The following is a 17,964-nucleotide window of genomic DNA, read 5'->3' as shown; positions in this document are numbered from 1 at the left end:
AAAAATCCCTCAAATTGTGAGTCGCTCTCAGCTTCACAGGTTAAACCACTCCAAATCTCACTCCATTGCCATGCAATGCCAGCTTCACCTGTCCAAAGGCCGCCCGCCTTCTCACCATCTCCACCGTCAGGTCTTGGTATATTCATATACCAACGCCTTTTCACTTCACAGTTCGTCTCTGCTTCGCCCAGCTCAAAACCTTCTCCTTCACGTGGCAGCTGTAGAAGCAGACTATAACCACCCTTGGTAGCTCTTTCGCTTTAGGCTTTGGCCTGAGTGACTGATGTGCCCTGTCCAACTCGTAGCGGAAGGGATCTTCCCTCGCCCCCATCAACTCCACAAACATCTTCACAAAGCATTTGGTCGGCCTTGGGCCCTCCACCCCCTCAGGCAGGCCCACAATTCTCAGGTTTTTCCTCCAGGTCCTCCACCTTAGCTCTGAACCCTTTGTTGGCCTCCGCCACTCTCCGCAGCTCCTCACCCATCGAGGTGAACTGGTCGCAGTGTTGTGACAATAACTCCGCCACCCCCTTCAACTTCTCTCCTTGCTCCTGCACCTCTTCATCACTGCCGCCTTTACTGGGGCAATCATCTCCTCCGCCCACTCTTTCATTGAAGCTATCATCTCCCTCCGAAGCACCTCCATATGCTTGGCAAACAGCCTCACACTCCACCTACATCACCTCGGTCAGAGTTTCCACCATGAGGGGAGCGGCCCCACCAACGACACAGCTCCGCCATCTTTCTTCCTGCAGGACTCTCAGCCTCACTCGCGGCGGGCTTTCACTTACCCCCTTCTTTCCAGCACCTTTCGTCTGGGGCTTCGACATTCCTCGTCTTCCTTCTGACCTCCCATACCAACTCATCCACAAGCTACCCTGAAACTGGACATAAAAGTCCAAAAACCAGAGACTCTAGCAGGAGCCACCTAATATGCGACCTCCACCTACATGCCGCCGCCGTAAGTTGGAAGAGGAGTACTATACCACATTTGAGAGTTGCAAATTCATAGAACAGTCATTAATGCTCTTGAAGGGCAGATATGGGGCGGGATTCTCCCACAATTGGCGGGACGGCCCTGACCGGCGCCAAGAGCGGCGTGAACCACCCCGGCGTCGGGTCGCCCGGAAGTTGAGGAATCCTCTGCATTTCCGGGGGCTAGGCCAGCACACCGCGCCAACCCCTCCAGGCGTGTTTCCTGTGCATGCGCAGGGGGTTTCTTCTCCACGCCGGCCATTGCGGAGCCTTACAGAGGCCGGCGCGGAGAGAAAGAGTACCCCCACCGCACAGGCCAGCCCACAGATCGGTGGGCCCTGATCGCGGGCCAGGCCACCGCCGGATCCCCCCCGCGGCCCCCCAGGACCCCGCTAACCGCCCTCCAAGCCTGGTCCCGCCGTGATGGACCATGTCCATTTCACGCCGGCAGGACTGGCCGAAAACAGGTGGCTGCTCGGTCCATCGGGGCCCGGAGAATTGCCCGGGGGGCCGCTGCCAACGGCTCCCAACCGGCGCGGCGTGATCCCCGCGTCTAATATGATGCTTGTGGCAAAAGCTAAAATGACCCAAGTACAAGAAAAACTGCCTAAAATGTTTTTAAATGGGAAATTAAAACAAAATGGTGGTACATTAGTATTTTGTTTACCTGTAGTCTACATTAAAGTAGAATGTTTCTTTTTATTAGGGATTCAGTAGTTGGAGGGAGTTAAATGCTTTGAATGGGATTACATGAATGGGATCATTTATTTATTTATCATAGTGAAAATAGTAATTGATATTTAATTGATAGGGGCTGGTTTAGCTCACTGGGCTAAATCGCTGGCTTTTTAAAAGCAGGCCAAGCAGGCCAGCAGCACGGTTCGATTCCCGTACCAGGCTCCCCGGACAGGCGCCGGAATGTGGCGACTAGGGGCTTTTCACAGTAACTTCATTGAAGCCTACTCGTGACAATAAGCGATTTTCATTTAGATTTTTGTTTTATTTCATCTCAACATGACTTCTGAGTACTGCCCACGGTGAGTACTGGGTGAGTTGGCATAAGTTGGAACTAGCTTGGTATAGCCGTGATAACAGGCCATGGGGTCATTTGGCATAAGTTGGCATATGTGGGCATGGGGACTGGATGTGGATGTGAATGGGTAAAGGCTAAAGGGCCTAATATTTAACAAAACATCGGCACAAAGTGCAGAATATCGAGGTGAGTCTTTTAAACAGCCCTCCTCAGCACCCGGCATCCCCTTTGACCACCTCGCATCTGTGGCCAAGGATGGCAGGTCTGACTTCATCCTGCGTACACACATCCCCAGGGTAAAAGCTGTGCCATTCAGGGTATTTTTTTCCCTCAACCCTCTCATCCCGAGGAAATTCCAGACTCGAGCTGTCTGCCTCAGGTGCAAACATCCAACCCTATATTACTGAAACCAACCTAGCCCATAAAAGAAAAACAGCATCTCTTCCCTCTAATATGATGCCTGTGACAAAAGTTAAAATGATCCAAGTACAAAAAAAACTGCCTAAAATGTTTTTAAATGGGAAATTAAAATAAAATGGTGGTACATTAGTATTTTGTTTACCTGTAGTCTACATTAAGGTAGAATTAAAACATGCTGAAGAAGTCCACGTTAAGAGCTTATGGAATTGTGCAACACAGCGCCAGAGGCAGTCCTATAATGTATGAAATCTTACAAGCAGCTATTTTATTAAACATTTTCATTCTTTACCTCATTTCCTACTCATACATGCTTGATACACATGCCTCACCACAAAACCGTTGCTTACGTCTTGTTTCTGTTAGAAAGAAACGGTTTCTTACAAACCACAAAATTGTATCCTTTCTTTCAACTAGTATTTCAGCTAGCAATCACTCAGAACCCGTCCTGCTGAGCAGGGCGTGTCATTCAAATGCCCAACACCAGACACCTAAGAACACAGTTGCAGCAGGAGACTCCTAAGAAGACAGTGGGAACGCCTTCGGGTGTCCGTAAGGCATCCCTGTAAAAGTTTTTAAAAACACCAAGTCTTGGAACTCCCTGACTGACCAAAATGAGATGTTTTGTTCGGCGTGACACCAAGTACATTGAGAGACGTCACCGGGAGCATGCAGGGACAAAGTCAAGGCACCGGAGGAAGTGCACAAGCCTCCACCAGCCCATCTACCCAATGCTGCAAGTGCCACCTGCCCAACGTGCGTCAAGAGTCTGCACATTGCTCATCGGACTCAGCAGTCAGCTCAGAACCCATCACACTGAAATGGAAACAAGTCAGCTTCGATCCCGAGGGATTGCCTACCAAGAAAGGGATATCAGCTAATGGTCCATTTTACGACCAACAGGAAATATTCATCACTTCTTCCCATACAGCTGTAAAACACATCTTATAATCAGAAAGGAACAGCAAAACTACTTATTTCTTTGAAATTATATTTTCCCATGTGAAATATGTCAATCCAAATGAAAACAATACTGTGTTCTATAATTAAAAGAAATCTCAAGCAGGGTTATTTTCTTTTACTGCAATTTTTGCCTTAGAATTATGAGTTGGTAAGGCACCAGGACCGGATGATTTGCATCACTTGAACAAATCTAATTCTGACTAACCAAACTGTTGCTTAGAATACAAAATGATTTGACAAATATTCAGAAGAAAATTCAGAATTTCTAACAAAAAACATGGCATTCTAATAGTCCAAAATGACAGCAGCAATTCAATATCGAAAAATGTTCAGTTTAGTCATGTAAAAAAACCTTGCTGATAGATTTTTATTCAGTGATTACCTGTCTCAGTTTTATTGGCGAATCCTGCTGCCTGCTTGATAGCAGCTGCTGTGAGTGCTAATCCTCTGCTTCTCCTTAAGCCATGTTGTAACACAGTCTCAAACTGAGCGCACAGACAAATCACCCTGTTAACAGAACAAGTGAAACGCATGATAAAATACTTTGTTTGCAGGCAATGTTTTTAAAAGTTCCACCTTTATAAGGATACCTGACATCAGTTGATACTTGAGTTGCACCCCCCCCCCCAAACATTCCATACACAGACTTTCATGTGGCCACAAAAATTAGGCCACTCGATGTGAACTCATTAAGTTAATTATAAATAAGGTCATATTAACTTTAATACAACTAAGAAATAAAGGATTTGAATATATATTGTGCCCATTACAATTTCAGGTTGTACCAAAGCACTTTTCAACAATGAAGGGCTGTTGACACGCAGTCACTCTTGTCGTGCAGGAAAACACAGTACATATGGGTGGCATGGTAACGCAGTGGTTAGCACTGTTGCTTTACAGTGCCAGGATCCCAGGTTCAATTCCTGGCTTGGGTCACTGTCTGCGCGGAGTCTGCACATTCTCCCCGTGTCTGTGTGGGTTTCCTCCGGGTACTCCGGCTTCCTCCCACAAGTCCTGAAAGACGTGCTTGTTAGGTGAATTGGACATTCTGAGTTCTCTCTCTGTGTACCCGAACAGGCGGCGGAGTGTGGCGACTAGGGGCTTTTCACAGTAACTTCATTGCAGTGTTAATGTACTCTACTTGTGACAATAATAAAGAGTATTATTATTACCATTAAGCCAAGACTAGGTTGGGGGAAGGAGCAATTTGAAGTTTATTTATTAAGTTACAAACAAATTAACAATAATTTGAAAAAGCACCCTATACATCTGAAAATATATTTCTTCACTAAGATTAAAAACAATAAACAAAATTCCAAAAATCTGAAATGAAAACAAAAATGAAAACTATATTACACAAAGCAATAAATAAATAAATCACCAAGTCAGGAACAAATCTCTCTTACCGACTGTCAGTGTCTGAAGCAATTTCTTTTCTTCCTCCAAAGCGAATTTGGCACTGTATTCGAAATGGGAAGGGGTGAGCAATGATAAATACAGAGAAAAGAAAATGTTGCATGGAATCAAGACAGGTGACATTAAAGTCTCAAAAATCCAATAATACATTGGTACAAAGTAATGTACCAGCTTGTTTCAATATCTGTTTTTGGTAATATGACATTCAGCAAATCATATCCTGAAACTAACCAAAGACAGCTTTATGATGGCCTAGTGGTTAGCACAGCTGCCTCACGGCGCTGAGGTCCCAGGTTCGAATCCCGGCTCTGGGTCACTGTCCGTGTGGAGTTTGCACATTCTCTCCGTGTCTGCGTGGGTTTCGCCCCCACAACCCAAAAAAAAACGTGCAGAGTAGGTGGATTGGCTACGCTAAATTACCCCTTAATTGGAAAATATAATTGGGTAATCTAAATATTTTTTAAAAAGACAGCCTTATGAAACACATCCTGTTGATGCAATGAATACATGACCATGCAACTCTGCATACTCTAGTCAATGCCCACTCGAAAAAGCAACAGACTATGATACTCTCCATTTAATTACATTTATTGATTTCAACATGTGCCTCCACCAAATTTCCCCACAATAAATTGAGGCTGTATATTTGAAGTTCCAACATTTAAGTATGCCAGCAAAAGAAAGAAAACAAAGCCACAGAGGAAAGAAAAAAAAATCTCTTGATGCAGGTACGTTATAAACAACAAAAACGGAAAAGTGTGATCTTACTGTTCTCAAAGTCTGCAATCGCATTTGAAGAGCCACCAGCCTTGTTCTACAAGGTTTGGAACCTGAATTTTCTGTGGTCTCATCAGAAACCACAGTGAGGGAGTGATGTGGCAGAAGGAATTATTTGGAGGTTGAAGCAACGCATCAATAAACAATGACAATAACTTTTGCCATGACAAAAGTTCAGTTGGTTTAGCAACAATTCCAAAGTGAATTCAGCTGAAATAAGATGCCTCACTATTTAAACAATGTTCCAAATAATCGTGCAAAGCAAACTGGCTGGAAGACCAAGTGAGAAAATGCAAAGTACAATTTTGGCAGAATTAACATTAAACCCGTCAAAATTAAGGTTTACAATAATTGAGAATGGTAACATACTGGGCAAGGCAATAATCACTGTGGTCATATTTCTGTGATGAGCTGTTCCAAACAGTACAAATCAACCTAGGAAATTGTAGATCAAAGAAAAAAGGCAGAACAGCAGCACTGGAGCAACGAGGGAAAACTCTGGGGAAGAACAAAAAATTTGCGACAGTGGTTAGCACTGCTGCCTCACAGCTCCAGGATCCTGGTTCAATTCCGGCCTTGGGTGACTGTGCGGAGTTCACACATTCTCCCCTTGTCTGCGTAGGTTTCCTCCAGGTTCTCCTGTTTCCTCCCACGGTCCAAAGATGTGCAGGTTAGATGGGGTTACGGGGCTGCGGAGGAGTGGCCTTGTATAGGATGCTCTTTCAGAGAGTTGGTGCAGACTCAATGGGCTGAATGGCCTCCTTCTGCACTGTAGGGATTCTGTGGATTGTATGGAAATGCAGTGCTTGATGACTGTGGCCCAGATAAACAGGTTCTTTAAGGTGGTGGAGGATAGATGTGGGCACTGTGTAGGGGGGTCCTGTGAACCACGTCCATATGTTTTGGGCATGTCCGAGATTGAGGGGTTTCTGGCAGGGGTTTGCTGACGTCATGTCAGAGGTATTAAAAGTGAGGCTGGTGCCGAGTCCAGGGGTGACGACCTTTGGTGTGTGCCCAGGGGCTGAGAGAGGCCGATGTCCTGGCCTTTGCCTCCCTGGTGGCCCGGAGAAGGATCCCATTAGGATGGAGGGACTCGGAGCCGGCGAAGTCGGGGGGCATGGGTTAGCAACATCGCGGGGTTTCTCAGACTCGAGAAAGTTAAATTTGCCTTGAGGGGTTTGTTGCAGGGGTTTGTTCGGAGGTGGCAGCCGTTCATCGGCTTCTTCGAGAAAAATTAAGCTGTCAGCAGGGGGGGTGCGGGGTGGGTGGGGGGGGTGAACCTGCACATCTTTCTTCCGGAGCTGTTGTTTCAGACTATAAAGGCATGCTTTCTTTGGTCTAATCTCAGAGTACCGTGGAATGGCTATGTAGCCAGACAAATAAATTTCCTTAAATCGAAGCTCAAAGAATTTGTCTTTATTATAATTTCCACGACATGCACTGTCTGTGTAAGCCATGTTGGATGGGGTTTGTTACTGGGGGGGGGGGGGGGGGGGGGGGGGGGTTGTTGGTTATATTGTTGTGTTTTTGTTCTTGTTGAAATTTGATGTTTAAAATTGTTAAAAGTACAAATGCCTCAATAAAATATTTTCTGACAAAAAAGGAAATGCAGTGCTTGAATTTTATTTTTTAAATACTGAAAATGGGAGGAAAAGCAAAGGTGATTAGGAGAGAAAAAACTCCAAAAGCTGAGAGATGTATTGGTGTGTTCTATCCATGAAAAGCAGGACAAATTCTAACCAGCAGATTAGTGTCACCAGCAGTCTCCTCGTGATCATCCCCAAAGCATTGGACAGTGTCATCAGCAGCTCTATTAAGCAGCACTTCCACAGTAATAAACTGATTACTGTTGCTCAGTTTGGGTTCTGGAGGGCCACTCGTCTCCTAATCTCATCACAGCCTTCAGCTAAACATGGATAAAAGAGCTCCATCCGAAAGAGGATGTGAGAGTGACTGTACGTGACTTCAAGGCAGCATTTGACAAAGTGTTGCATCAAGGAGCCCTGACAAAACTGAAGGGAAACTCCCCACTGGCTGGAGTCATGTATACCACAAAGGAAAAAGATTGTGATTGATGGAGGGGAGAGTTCCTCAGGGTAGTGTCCTAGGCTCAAACACCTTCAGCTGCTTCACCAATTACCTGCTTTCCACCAGAAGTGGGGATGCTATCTGTGATTGCACAATGTTCAGTACCAATTCCTCAGATACTGAAGCATAAGAACATAAGAACATAAGAACTAGGAGCAGGAGTAGGCCATCTGGCCCCTCGAGCCTGCTCCGCCATTCAATTAGATCATGGCTGATCTTTTGTGGACTCAGCTCCACTTTCCGGCCCGAACACCATAACCCTTAATCCCTTTATTCTTCAAAAAACTATCTATCTTTACCTTAAAAACATGTAATGAAGGAGCCTCAACTGCTTCACTGGGCAAGGAATTCCATAGGAGTCCATGTCCATGTCCATGTGCAGGACCAGGACAACATTCAGGCATTTGAAACTACACAAGTGCAAGGTAATGACCATCTCCAACAAGAGAGAATCTATCTCCCCTAGACATTCAACACATTACCATCGCTCAATCTCCCACCATCGACATCCTCAGTCACCATCGACCAGAAACTGAACTAGGTTGGCCATATAAATATTGTGACAACAAGAGCAGATCAGAGGCTGCGAATTCCAAGGCAAGTAACTCACCTCTTGACTCCCCAAAGTTTGTCCAGCATCTACAAGGCGCAAGTCAGGAGTGTCACAGAATACTGTCTTGCTTGGATGAGTGTGACTCCAACAACAATCAAAAAGCCTGATAATATCCAGGACAAAGCAGCCCACTTGATCAGCGCCACTTCCACCACTTTAAATGCTCATGCCCTCCACCACCGATGCACAGTGGCAACAGAGTATACCATATACAAGGTGCAGCAAATCTTTCAACAGTACCTTCCAAACCCACAACCTCTGCCACCTAGCAGGACAAAGACAGTAGATGCATGGAACATCACCACCTGTAAGTTCCCCTCCTAGTCACACACTATCCTGACTTAGAAATGTATCAGTATTCCTTCACTGTCACAGGATCAGAATCCTGGAATGCCCTTTCACTAGCTCCCACCACTTTCTCAAGGGCAGTTAGGGATGGGCAATAAAAGTGCAGCACGGTGCACAGTGGTTAGCATTGTTGCCTGCGGCGCTGAGGACCCGGGTTCGAATCCCGGCCCTGGGTCTCTGTCCGTGTGGAGTTTGCACATTCTCCCCGTGTTTGCGTGGGTTTCGCCCCCACAACCCAACAGATGTGCCGGATAGGTGGATTGGCCACCCTAAATTGCCCCTTAATTGGAAAAAATAATTGGGTACTCTAAATTTATTTTTAAAAAGGGATGGGCAATAAATATTGGCCTTGCCAGCGGCACACACATCCCACAAACAATAAAATAATTCATTTCTTTTTCTATACAACCAAGAATGAAATATCGGAAAATGGACGAGGATTAAGGAAACAGTGTACAAAAAGGTTGTCATTGTCAGGGGTCCCTTTGATACAGACTGAAACTAGAGTAACTTTGTAAAAAATCTAGCTTGTACCTCCATTCTATATTACAACAGTACTTTTAGTCAAGATAATTGCTGTACTGATGGACAATTGAGAAATATTTTCTGTTTCTGCTCCTTCTGACCGGGTTCTTGCGTTTCCGCCATGTATTACAGGACATAAAAATAGTGGCAGACTGGAAGAAACTGAACAATACCTACAATATTTTCACTCTCGCCAAACCTCCCCCTGCTTCTCTATCATACCTGAATATTAATTATATGCCAATTGCTGTTAAACTCTACACAAGTAGAGGGTATTTAATGGGTTATTACTGGAGCACATTTGAAGTGGCATTTGGTGTGGTTAAGTTACGAGGTTTTTACTTGTAATCTTTCACTCTGTGAATAAACCTAAACTGAGTAAAGTTTGGCTCTGCTTTCATCCTTAACCAACTGACTTTAGCTTAACACTGAACTTCTTCATCACCCAACTCTGAGTCTAACTTTCTGAACTCTTTCAATCTAGTTACTGTTTTTCCCACAGCACAGAGACCTCCCCAGTCAAAGTGTAATCATTGTACTATTCTTAATTTTTCCCTCTCACCACTTGCCTTCAAAACATTCAATACAAATCAACCACTGCATCTGCCTTCACCATGTCTCTTCTATGTTCCTCCTCTGATTCACCCGCTTAGTTTGGTTCCAGACCATACGCCAATAAAGCTAGTAAATATTCACAGAATTTACAGTGCAGAAGGAGGCCATTCGGCCCATCGAGTCTGCACCGGCTCTTGGAAAGAGCACCCTACCAAGGTCAACACTTCCACCCTATCCCCATAACCCCACCCAAAACTAAGGGCAGGTTTGGACACTAAAGGCAATTTATCATGGCCAATCCGCCTAACCTGCACATCTTTGGAATGTGGGAGGAAACCGGAGCACCCAGAGGAAACCCACACAGACACGGGGAGGATGTGCAGACTCCACACAGACAGTGACCCAAGCCGGAATCGAACCTGGGACCCTGGAGCTGTGAAGCAATTGTGCTATCCACAATGCTACCGTGCTGCCCAAAATATGCTGTGTTAGCTTCTCCTTCTGCCCACTCCACTACAATGGATGTGATAAGACCAAACAAAAATTAAGACACGGGGCGGCACGGTGGTGCAGAGGTTAGCCCTGTTGCCTCACGGCGCCAAGGATTCGGGTTCAATTCCAGTCCTTGTCAGTGTCCTTGTGGAGTTTGCACATTCTCCCCGTGTCTGCATGGGTCTCACCCCCACAATGCAAAGGTGTGCAGGGTAGGTCTATTGGCAACGCTGAATTGCCCCTTAGTGTACAAAAGGTTCGATGGGGTTACGGGAACAGGATGGACCTGGGTAGTGCTCTTTCAGAAGGTCGGTGCTGGCCCGATGGGCCAAATAGCCTCATTCTGCACTGTAGAGATTGTATCGTTCTATGAACTGGTGAAAATTCTCCATGATTTTCTGCAGTTCTGGAATTAGGGTACACAGTAAATATGAACTAAAAACCTCTGGAAAGTATTTGTCTAATTTTCAGTTAAAGCAGATATTAACACAACTCTATGGAGAATCAACTAATCCGGAGATTTCAAAATTCAGCATCAGATATCCTGGGATCAGCTTCTTCTAACCAAAACAATCAAAACATCTGTCCGATGGATCAGCGTTTTAGAACTTGGGACAATTTGTACTGATCTACTATTTTCAAGATGAAATATTAACCCTTGTGTTTTCACTGCAGACACTGGCTGACCTGTGCGAGCTTTTTCTGTTCTTTTTAACCTGTAAAGTACTTGCTGACTTATAAATGAACCTTATCATGCAATAAAGTTTTATTTACCTGTTTAACAGCATCAAGAAGTCTTTCAAGCAGAGACTGCCTCCTATTGTCATTTTGTTGGGACACTGAAATAAAATTAAATGTACAGAATTAGATATAGAATCGTAGAACGGTTCATCACAGAAGGTGATGGAAAAAAGCTGTTCCTCATGTTACTATTGCTTCTTTTGCCGAACACCTTAAAACGGTGTTACCTGGTTCTCAATCCTTCTTTCTAGCTCTGCCCATACCTCTCATGGTTCTGAACACCCCTATCAAATCTCTTCCAAGCCTACTTTTCTCAGCAAACAAGCCCCAACCTGCCCAATGTATTCATGTGATTCAAGTTCCTCATCTTTGGAACCAACCAACCATTCTTGTGTATGTTTCCTGCACCCTCCATAACGCTTTCACGCCCTTCCAAAGATATGGTGCCCAGGAGTGGACACAATACCCCAGTTGCAGCTAAACCAGTGTTTTATGCAGGTTTATCATAGCTTCCTTGATTTTGTATTCTTATGTCTCTATAAACCCAGGATGCAGCATGCTTTATTATCCCTTTTCTCAACCTATCTTGCCACCTTCAATGATTTCTACACATGTAGCCTCTGCTCCTGCACCCCATTTGAATTGCACCCATAATTTAATAATGCTTCTCCTGGTTCTTCCTCGAAAAATAAGCGACTTCACAATTCCCTGCATTAAATTTCATCTGCCACTTGTCCGCTCATTTCATCTGCCTATGTCTTTTGAGGTTTAATCCTCCTCTTTATAGTCCCTCAGGATGGAGGATGAATTGCTTCCATTCTGCTTTGATGGGTTCTGAAAGTCCCATGAGTGATCTGCAGAATTTGCCACATGCAGGACAGGTGGTGCTGAAGTGTCGGGCAGATGGAGGTACCTGGAGGTTCGTGCGCTCTTTCTGTCGCCTCAATTTTGCCTCTGCATGCTCCCGCCAAAGCCTCTCAATGTATTTGGTGCCATCCTGTATAAATCTTTATTTTAGTTGGTAAAAGCCAGGCATTCCCGTGAGTTAGCAGGAATATTTGATCTCTTCAGGGACAGTTTGAGGACATCCCTAAAGCCTTTCCGCTGACTTCCTGGGAGTCTCCTGCTGCAACCTAGCAGAACAGTGGCTTCAGGAGTCTGGTGACAGGCAATGTTTTGAGGTGCCCTCTGTATGTTATCTAAGTCTCTGATGCATTCAGGAGCGCAGAAATCACCGCTTCAATAATCTTAATCACAGGTTTCTGATCCTGGTCCTGAAAAACTCTTTTTTCGAGTTTAACCCAGTAGATCCCACAGTTCACAATACTGCCAAGTTTTGTGTCATCAGCAACATTCAAGCCTAAGTAATTAACATACATCAGGAGGTTAAGTAATAATAATAACCATTCATTGTCACAAGTATGAAGTTACTGTGAAAAGCCCCTAGTCATTACATTCCGGCACCTGTTTGGGTAAGCTGGTACGGGAACTGAACCCGTGTTGCTGGCCTTGTTCTGCATCACATACCAGCTATCTAGCCCACTGAGCTAAATTAATGTACAATAAAAGCATCATTAAAGGCTGCTTCCTCGTTCACGTTTATTGTTTAGGGAGTGCACTGCATGCCATTTTTGCCTAGGTAACAGTAACTACAGTTTAAATAATTAATGTTATAGGAACACTGTCCGTGTGGAGTTTGCACACTCTCCCCGTATCTGCGTGAGTCTCACCCCCACAACCCAAAGATGTGTAGGGTAGGTGAATTGGTCATGCTAAATTGCCCCTTAATTAGAAAATAGAACATACAGTGCAGAAGGAGGCCATTCGGCCTATCAAGTCTGCAACGACCCACTTAAGCCCTCACTTCCACCCTATCCCCGTACCCCAATAACCCCTCCTAACATTTTTTGGACACTAAGGGCAATTTAGCATGGCCAATCCACCTAACCTGCACGTCTTTGGACTGTGGGAGGAAACCGGAGCACCCAGAGGAAACCCATGTAGACACGGGGAGAACGTGGAGACTCCGTACAGACAGTGACCCAAAAGGGAATCGAACCTGGGAGCCTGGCACTGTGAAGCCACAGTGCTATCCACTTGTGCTACAGTGCTGCCCACAGAAAGAAAAGAATTGGGTACTCTAAATTTATATTTTAAAAATTTTATATGAAGCTCACAATTTCTTCAGATGCCATTAAGTAAGGCACTAAATGAATATAAGTCTTTATTTTCTGTCACACTTTATGGATTTTAAGGAATATTTCAGGCATATCCTTTGGCTCACAGTAAGCAATGCCTTGGAAGAATTGGAAGTCACAGGCAAAATATTCCTGTATCAACAGCTCAGTGACAAGAACAAGCAAATATTACAGTAACATTGTTCATCATTCCATGACGGAGATGTTCATCAGAAACATGCTCCCGGGTTTCTACCAGTAGTTTAAGGGCCAAATCCGAGACTAATTCTCGTTTCCACTTTCCTTTCTTTCTTCTCCTCAACCACTCCACTGATTACTGGAGTGCTCCGGTTTCCTCCCACAAGTCCCGAAAGACGTGCTTGTTAGGTGCATTGGACATTTTGAATGTATATCTGAACAGGTGTATCTGAACAGGCGTCGGAATGTGGTGACTAGGGGATTTTTACAGTAACTTCATTGCAATGTGCCTCTATTTGTGACACTAATAAAGATTATTATGTATTCATTTGTTTCATTTTATTTTTTTGAATTTTGTATTTAATTATGACTTTTGTGGAATATATGTGTGTTGGGGTAGGGTAGGATTGTTAGCCCAAGATTCAGATACTTGCTCATTTAGATAGTTTGGAGAGGATTGAGAGATCAAGTTCGCTGAAACTCACAGGATCAAGGGAAGGACTGTGGTATCCTATGAAATCAAAGAATTGGACAATTTAAATTAAACTAGTCAGCTCCAGCAAATGGCCTGCTGGGAATTCGGATTTGGCCAAGTTTGAATATAAAAGCTCAGACAGGCTGCCTGGGCATGTCTGGGCCTGCCCTATCAATCGCCTATCAAGAGGTCATCACACCCTATTGATATGAACCAGTCTACTGTACATAGCCTAGATTGAGCCAGACTCTCGGGCACCCAGGGTTTCTGCTGTTACCACAGTTCAATCAAGCCATCTTTGCGGGTAGTATAACCGATCTTGGGTGTTTCTAGTAGTATGTATTTTGGGTTAATTTATGTGTTAATTGTGTGTTTAATATTGTTGAACTTATACTTGTGTTTGTCCTTTGTTCTCCTCACTATTAAAAGACACCTAGGCAAAACCTTTGAGTAAGTAAACTTATCAAAATTATCTGAATTGGACTTTGGACACTAGGGGCAATTCAGCACGGTCAATCCACCGAATCTTTGGATTGTGAGAGGAAACCAGAGTACCCGGAGGAATCCCATGCAGACACAGGGCGAAAGTGCACACAGTCCCCAAAGTCGGGATCGAACCCGGGTACCTGGCACTATGAGGTAGCAGTGCTAACCACTGTGCCACCCTACTGCATGAATCATAGACTCCCTTAAGTGCAGGAGGCCATTCTGCCCATTGAGTTTGCACCGACCCTTCGCAAGACCACCGTACCTAGGCCCAATTCCTCCATCCTATCCCTGTAGCCCCATCCAACCTTAGGACACGAAGGGGCAATTCAGCATGGCCAATCCACCTAGCCTGAATATCTTTGGATTGTGGGGGGAAATCAGAGAACCCGGAGGTAACCCACCCAGACACGGGTGAATGTCCAAACTCCACGCAGATCCTGGAGCCTCAAGGAAGAGAGACCAATTGACAGATATTGGGGTCTGGCTGTCCATCATCTTAGAGTAGATGGACGGATATAGATAATGGGGGTTGGGAGGTGGTGGTGTCTGGCATTATTTTGGAGGAATGAATTCACCTTTCCTCTTCCACAATAATATAAGCCAAATGTTCCTCATTGTCTTAGAACCAAATGTTAATTCTTTGAAATGCTTACGTATACTTTCACTATGTCTGAGTGTATGGAAATCAACACAGTATTGTGCGCTTTTATTGTTCCAAGTTTAGTGCCGGACAAGCTACAGGCAACCTCACTCCCAGAAGCATTGACTTGGAAATCCGTTTTAAGTTCTTTAAAGTGCTTATTGCATTTTTTCCTCTCAATTCCAAGGTCACACATTAATTCAGGTTGTCTAGCTATACGAACAACCAATTTGAGGTAATCAGTCAATCTTGCAGCATGGCTCACTTACACTTGTCAGAAGCAACATACATACACAGGAAAGGGCGGCACGGCGGCACAGTGGTTAGCACTGCTGCCTCACAGCGTCAAGGACTCGGATTTGATCCCAGCCCTGGGTCACTGTCCCTGTGCAGTTTGCTCATTCTCCCCGTGTCTGTGAGGGTTTCACCCCCGTGTCAGTGACAGTTTCACCCCCGTGTCAGTGAGGGTTTCACCCCCGTGTCAGTGAGGGTTTCACCCCCACAACCCAAAAAGATGTGCAGGGTATATGAATTGGCCACCTAAATTGCCACTTAATTGGAAAAAAAGAATTGGGTACTCTAAATTTAGTTTTAAAAAACAGACATGCACATGGACCTGTTCTCTGCTAACAAATAGCATGCCATTTTTTAGTTAACCTAGAGCTTGCGGGAGCCTCTAGTTAACTGCTGCTTTCTCTGTGGCAACACCTCAGCGAGATTCAACTTGCTAATTAATCAGCACCCTTTCCTCCTGTAATATAAACTGTTGTGCTTGCTTGAAATTTACCACTCTTGCATTTATTATGATGAGTGCAAGTTGAAAAGCTTCTGTGCTATAAAATGACTATGACTCTAACATGTCTTTCTTTTCAGCAATAATCAAATCGATGGGCCGAATGGCCTCCTGAGCAGCACGGTGGTTAGCATTACAACCTCACAGCGCCAGGGACTCGGGTTAAATTCCACCCCTGGGTGACTGTCTGTGAGGAGTTTGCACTTTCTCCCCATATCTGTGTGGGTTTCCTTCGGGTGCTTCGGTTTCCTCCCACAGTCCAAAGATGTGCAGGTTAGGCGGAGTTATGGGGACCAAGCAGGGGAGTGGGCGTAGGTAGGTCTTTCAGAGGATCGGGGCAGACTCGATGAGCCAAATGGCCTCCTTCTGCACTGTAGCAATTCTATGATCTATTATTCTGCACCGTAGGGCAGCACGGTAGCACAAGTAGATAGCATTGTGGCTTCACAGCGCCAGGGTCCCAGGTTCGATTCCCTGCTGGGTCACTGTCTGTGTGGAGTTTGCACGTTCTCCCCGTGTCTGCGTCGGTTTCCTCCGGGTGCTCCAGTTTCCTCCCACAGTCCAAAGACGTGAAAGTTAGGTGGATTGGTCATGGTAAATTGCTCTTAGTGACCAAAAAAAAAGGGTTCGGAGGGGTTATTGGGTGACAGGGATAGGGTGGAAGTAAGGGCTTAAGTGGGTCGGTGCAGATTCGATGGGCCAAATGGCCTCCTTCTGCACTGTATGTTCTATGTTCTGTGGATTAGTGGTTTGGGAATAAGATGTCAAAAATGAAGAGAATTGCCTTTGGGGTAGATCAAGAATGGACTCCGAAATGGAACTGTTTACAGAGGAACCCAGAGCAAGTGCCAGAACCACAGGCATGAGGCCTAGTATACAGAGAAGAATTAAATTACTTTAGGAAAAATAACTGCAGCTCAGAAATGTAAATCCGCAACTTGTAGAACCAGATCTGGGGTCAGTCACGTAGGCTAAGTCTGAGAAATAAGGTTAAAAATGGAGAGGTTTTAGGTCTGACAGATAAGCATGAAAAAAACATAAAAGAGGACGCAATTACCAAGTTTAGAAGTCATAATCGTAAAGAAAGACTTGCATTTATATAGCACCTTTAGTTCATGTCCAGCACATTACTATTTCTGAAATAGTTCTGAAGTGTGGACACTAGACCTCCGGGTGTGACCATGGAGTGAGTGGTCACATACAGGGCAGCTCCTGCTTAAAGTCACAGAAAAGAGCTCTTTTTACCCAATACTGGGTGGAATTTTGATGAAAAGGTGTAGGTGAATGTTAGAGGAGTAGTTTCCGCTGGGAGTGGTATGTCTGCTGGTTACCAGACCCGGCAGAAGACAGTGAGAGATTTGGCTGAAAAGTTGGAACAAGCTTATACTGCAGCAGCTACAGTGAACATGCAGGTGGGGGAAGGGCTGATACAAGCTGGAAGGCCCCAGATGGATGAACTGATTGCTTTTATCAAGTGAGAATTCCATCAACAGAGGAAAGAAATGCATGAAGGTCACGCAAAGGCCATCGAAGAAACTGTGGCACCCCTGAAGAGTTCGCTGGAACAGATGGAGAAGTGTTTGGAGGTGCAGGGGTCACAGATTCGGGAGATTGAAGGAGTGATCTCGGACCACAGTGATCGTGTGGTGGCTCTGGAGGCGGAGGTGGGGCTCCTAGGAGACCTCTGTAAAACGTTGAGGGCAAAGTTGGAGGAACAGGAGAATGCCTCGAGAAGGCAGAACCTGTGAATAGTGGGCCTGCCTGAAGGAGTGGAAGGTGTGAGTGCCACAAGGTATGTTTCGAATATGCTGGCAGATCTGGTGGCAGAAGGGATGCTGGACTGAAGTGGACTGAAGTGGACTGAGTGCATCGGTCCCTGAGGCAGAAGCCTAGAGCTGGGGAGCCGCTGTGGGCGGCGTTCATGAGACTACTCAAATTTGTGGAGAAAGAGAAAATTCTACGGTGGGCCAGGGAGAAGCATACCTGCGACTGGCAATGGAATACGGCCCAAATTTTTCAGGACATCGGAGCCAAGTTGGCCAAGGCGGAGCTGTACTTGCGGCAGATCAGTTTTGGGGTGCTCTACCTGGCGAAATTATAGGTGACGTTCGAAGGGTGAGAGTATTATTTCGAGACCCCAGAAGCGGCCAAATATTTCATTATGGAGCATAAACTGGAGGAGAACTGAGTGGACAATGCTTGGGAATCGGGATGCTGGCACTTTGTAACGGTCGGAAGCATTTTTGAAG

At 45.2% G+C, this 17,964-nt stretch overlaps 1 protein-coding gene across 5 annotated transcripts in view; it reads right to left on the bottom strand.

The window, feature by feature from the left end:
• The window catches only part of snx29 (sorting nexin 29), a 596,020-nt gene that overhangs the window by 556,169 nt on the left and 21,887 nt on the right, over positions 1–17,964 (bottom strand). For all 5 annotated transcript variants that reach the window (XM_038821149.1, XM_038821148.1, XM_038821150.1 and 2 more), the window contains 3 exons: positions 10,977–11,041; positions 4,795–4,847; positions 3,771–3,895 (listed from right to left, as the gene is read on the bottom strand). In XM_038821149.1, the coding sequence (XP_038677077.1) occupies positions 3,771–3,895; positions 4,795–4,847; positions 10,977–11,041 (243 nt within the window). The remainder of the gene's footprint in view (positions 1–3,770; positions 3,896–4,794; positions 4,848–10,976; positions 11,042–17,964) is intronic.

Source organism: Scyliorhinus canicula, chromosome 15 (assembly GCF_902713615.1).
Source record: "Scyliorhinus canicula chromosome 15, sScyCan1.1, whole genome shotgun sequence".
Lineage (NCBI taxonomy): Eukaryota > Metazoa > Chordata > Chondrichthyes > Carcharhiniformes > Scyliorhinidae > Scyliorhinus > Scyliorhinus canicula.
Note: the sequence above shows the minus strand (reverse complement) of the source record. Positions and strands in the feature narration are given on the sequence as shown.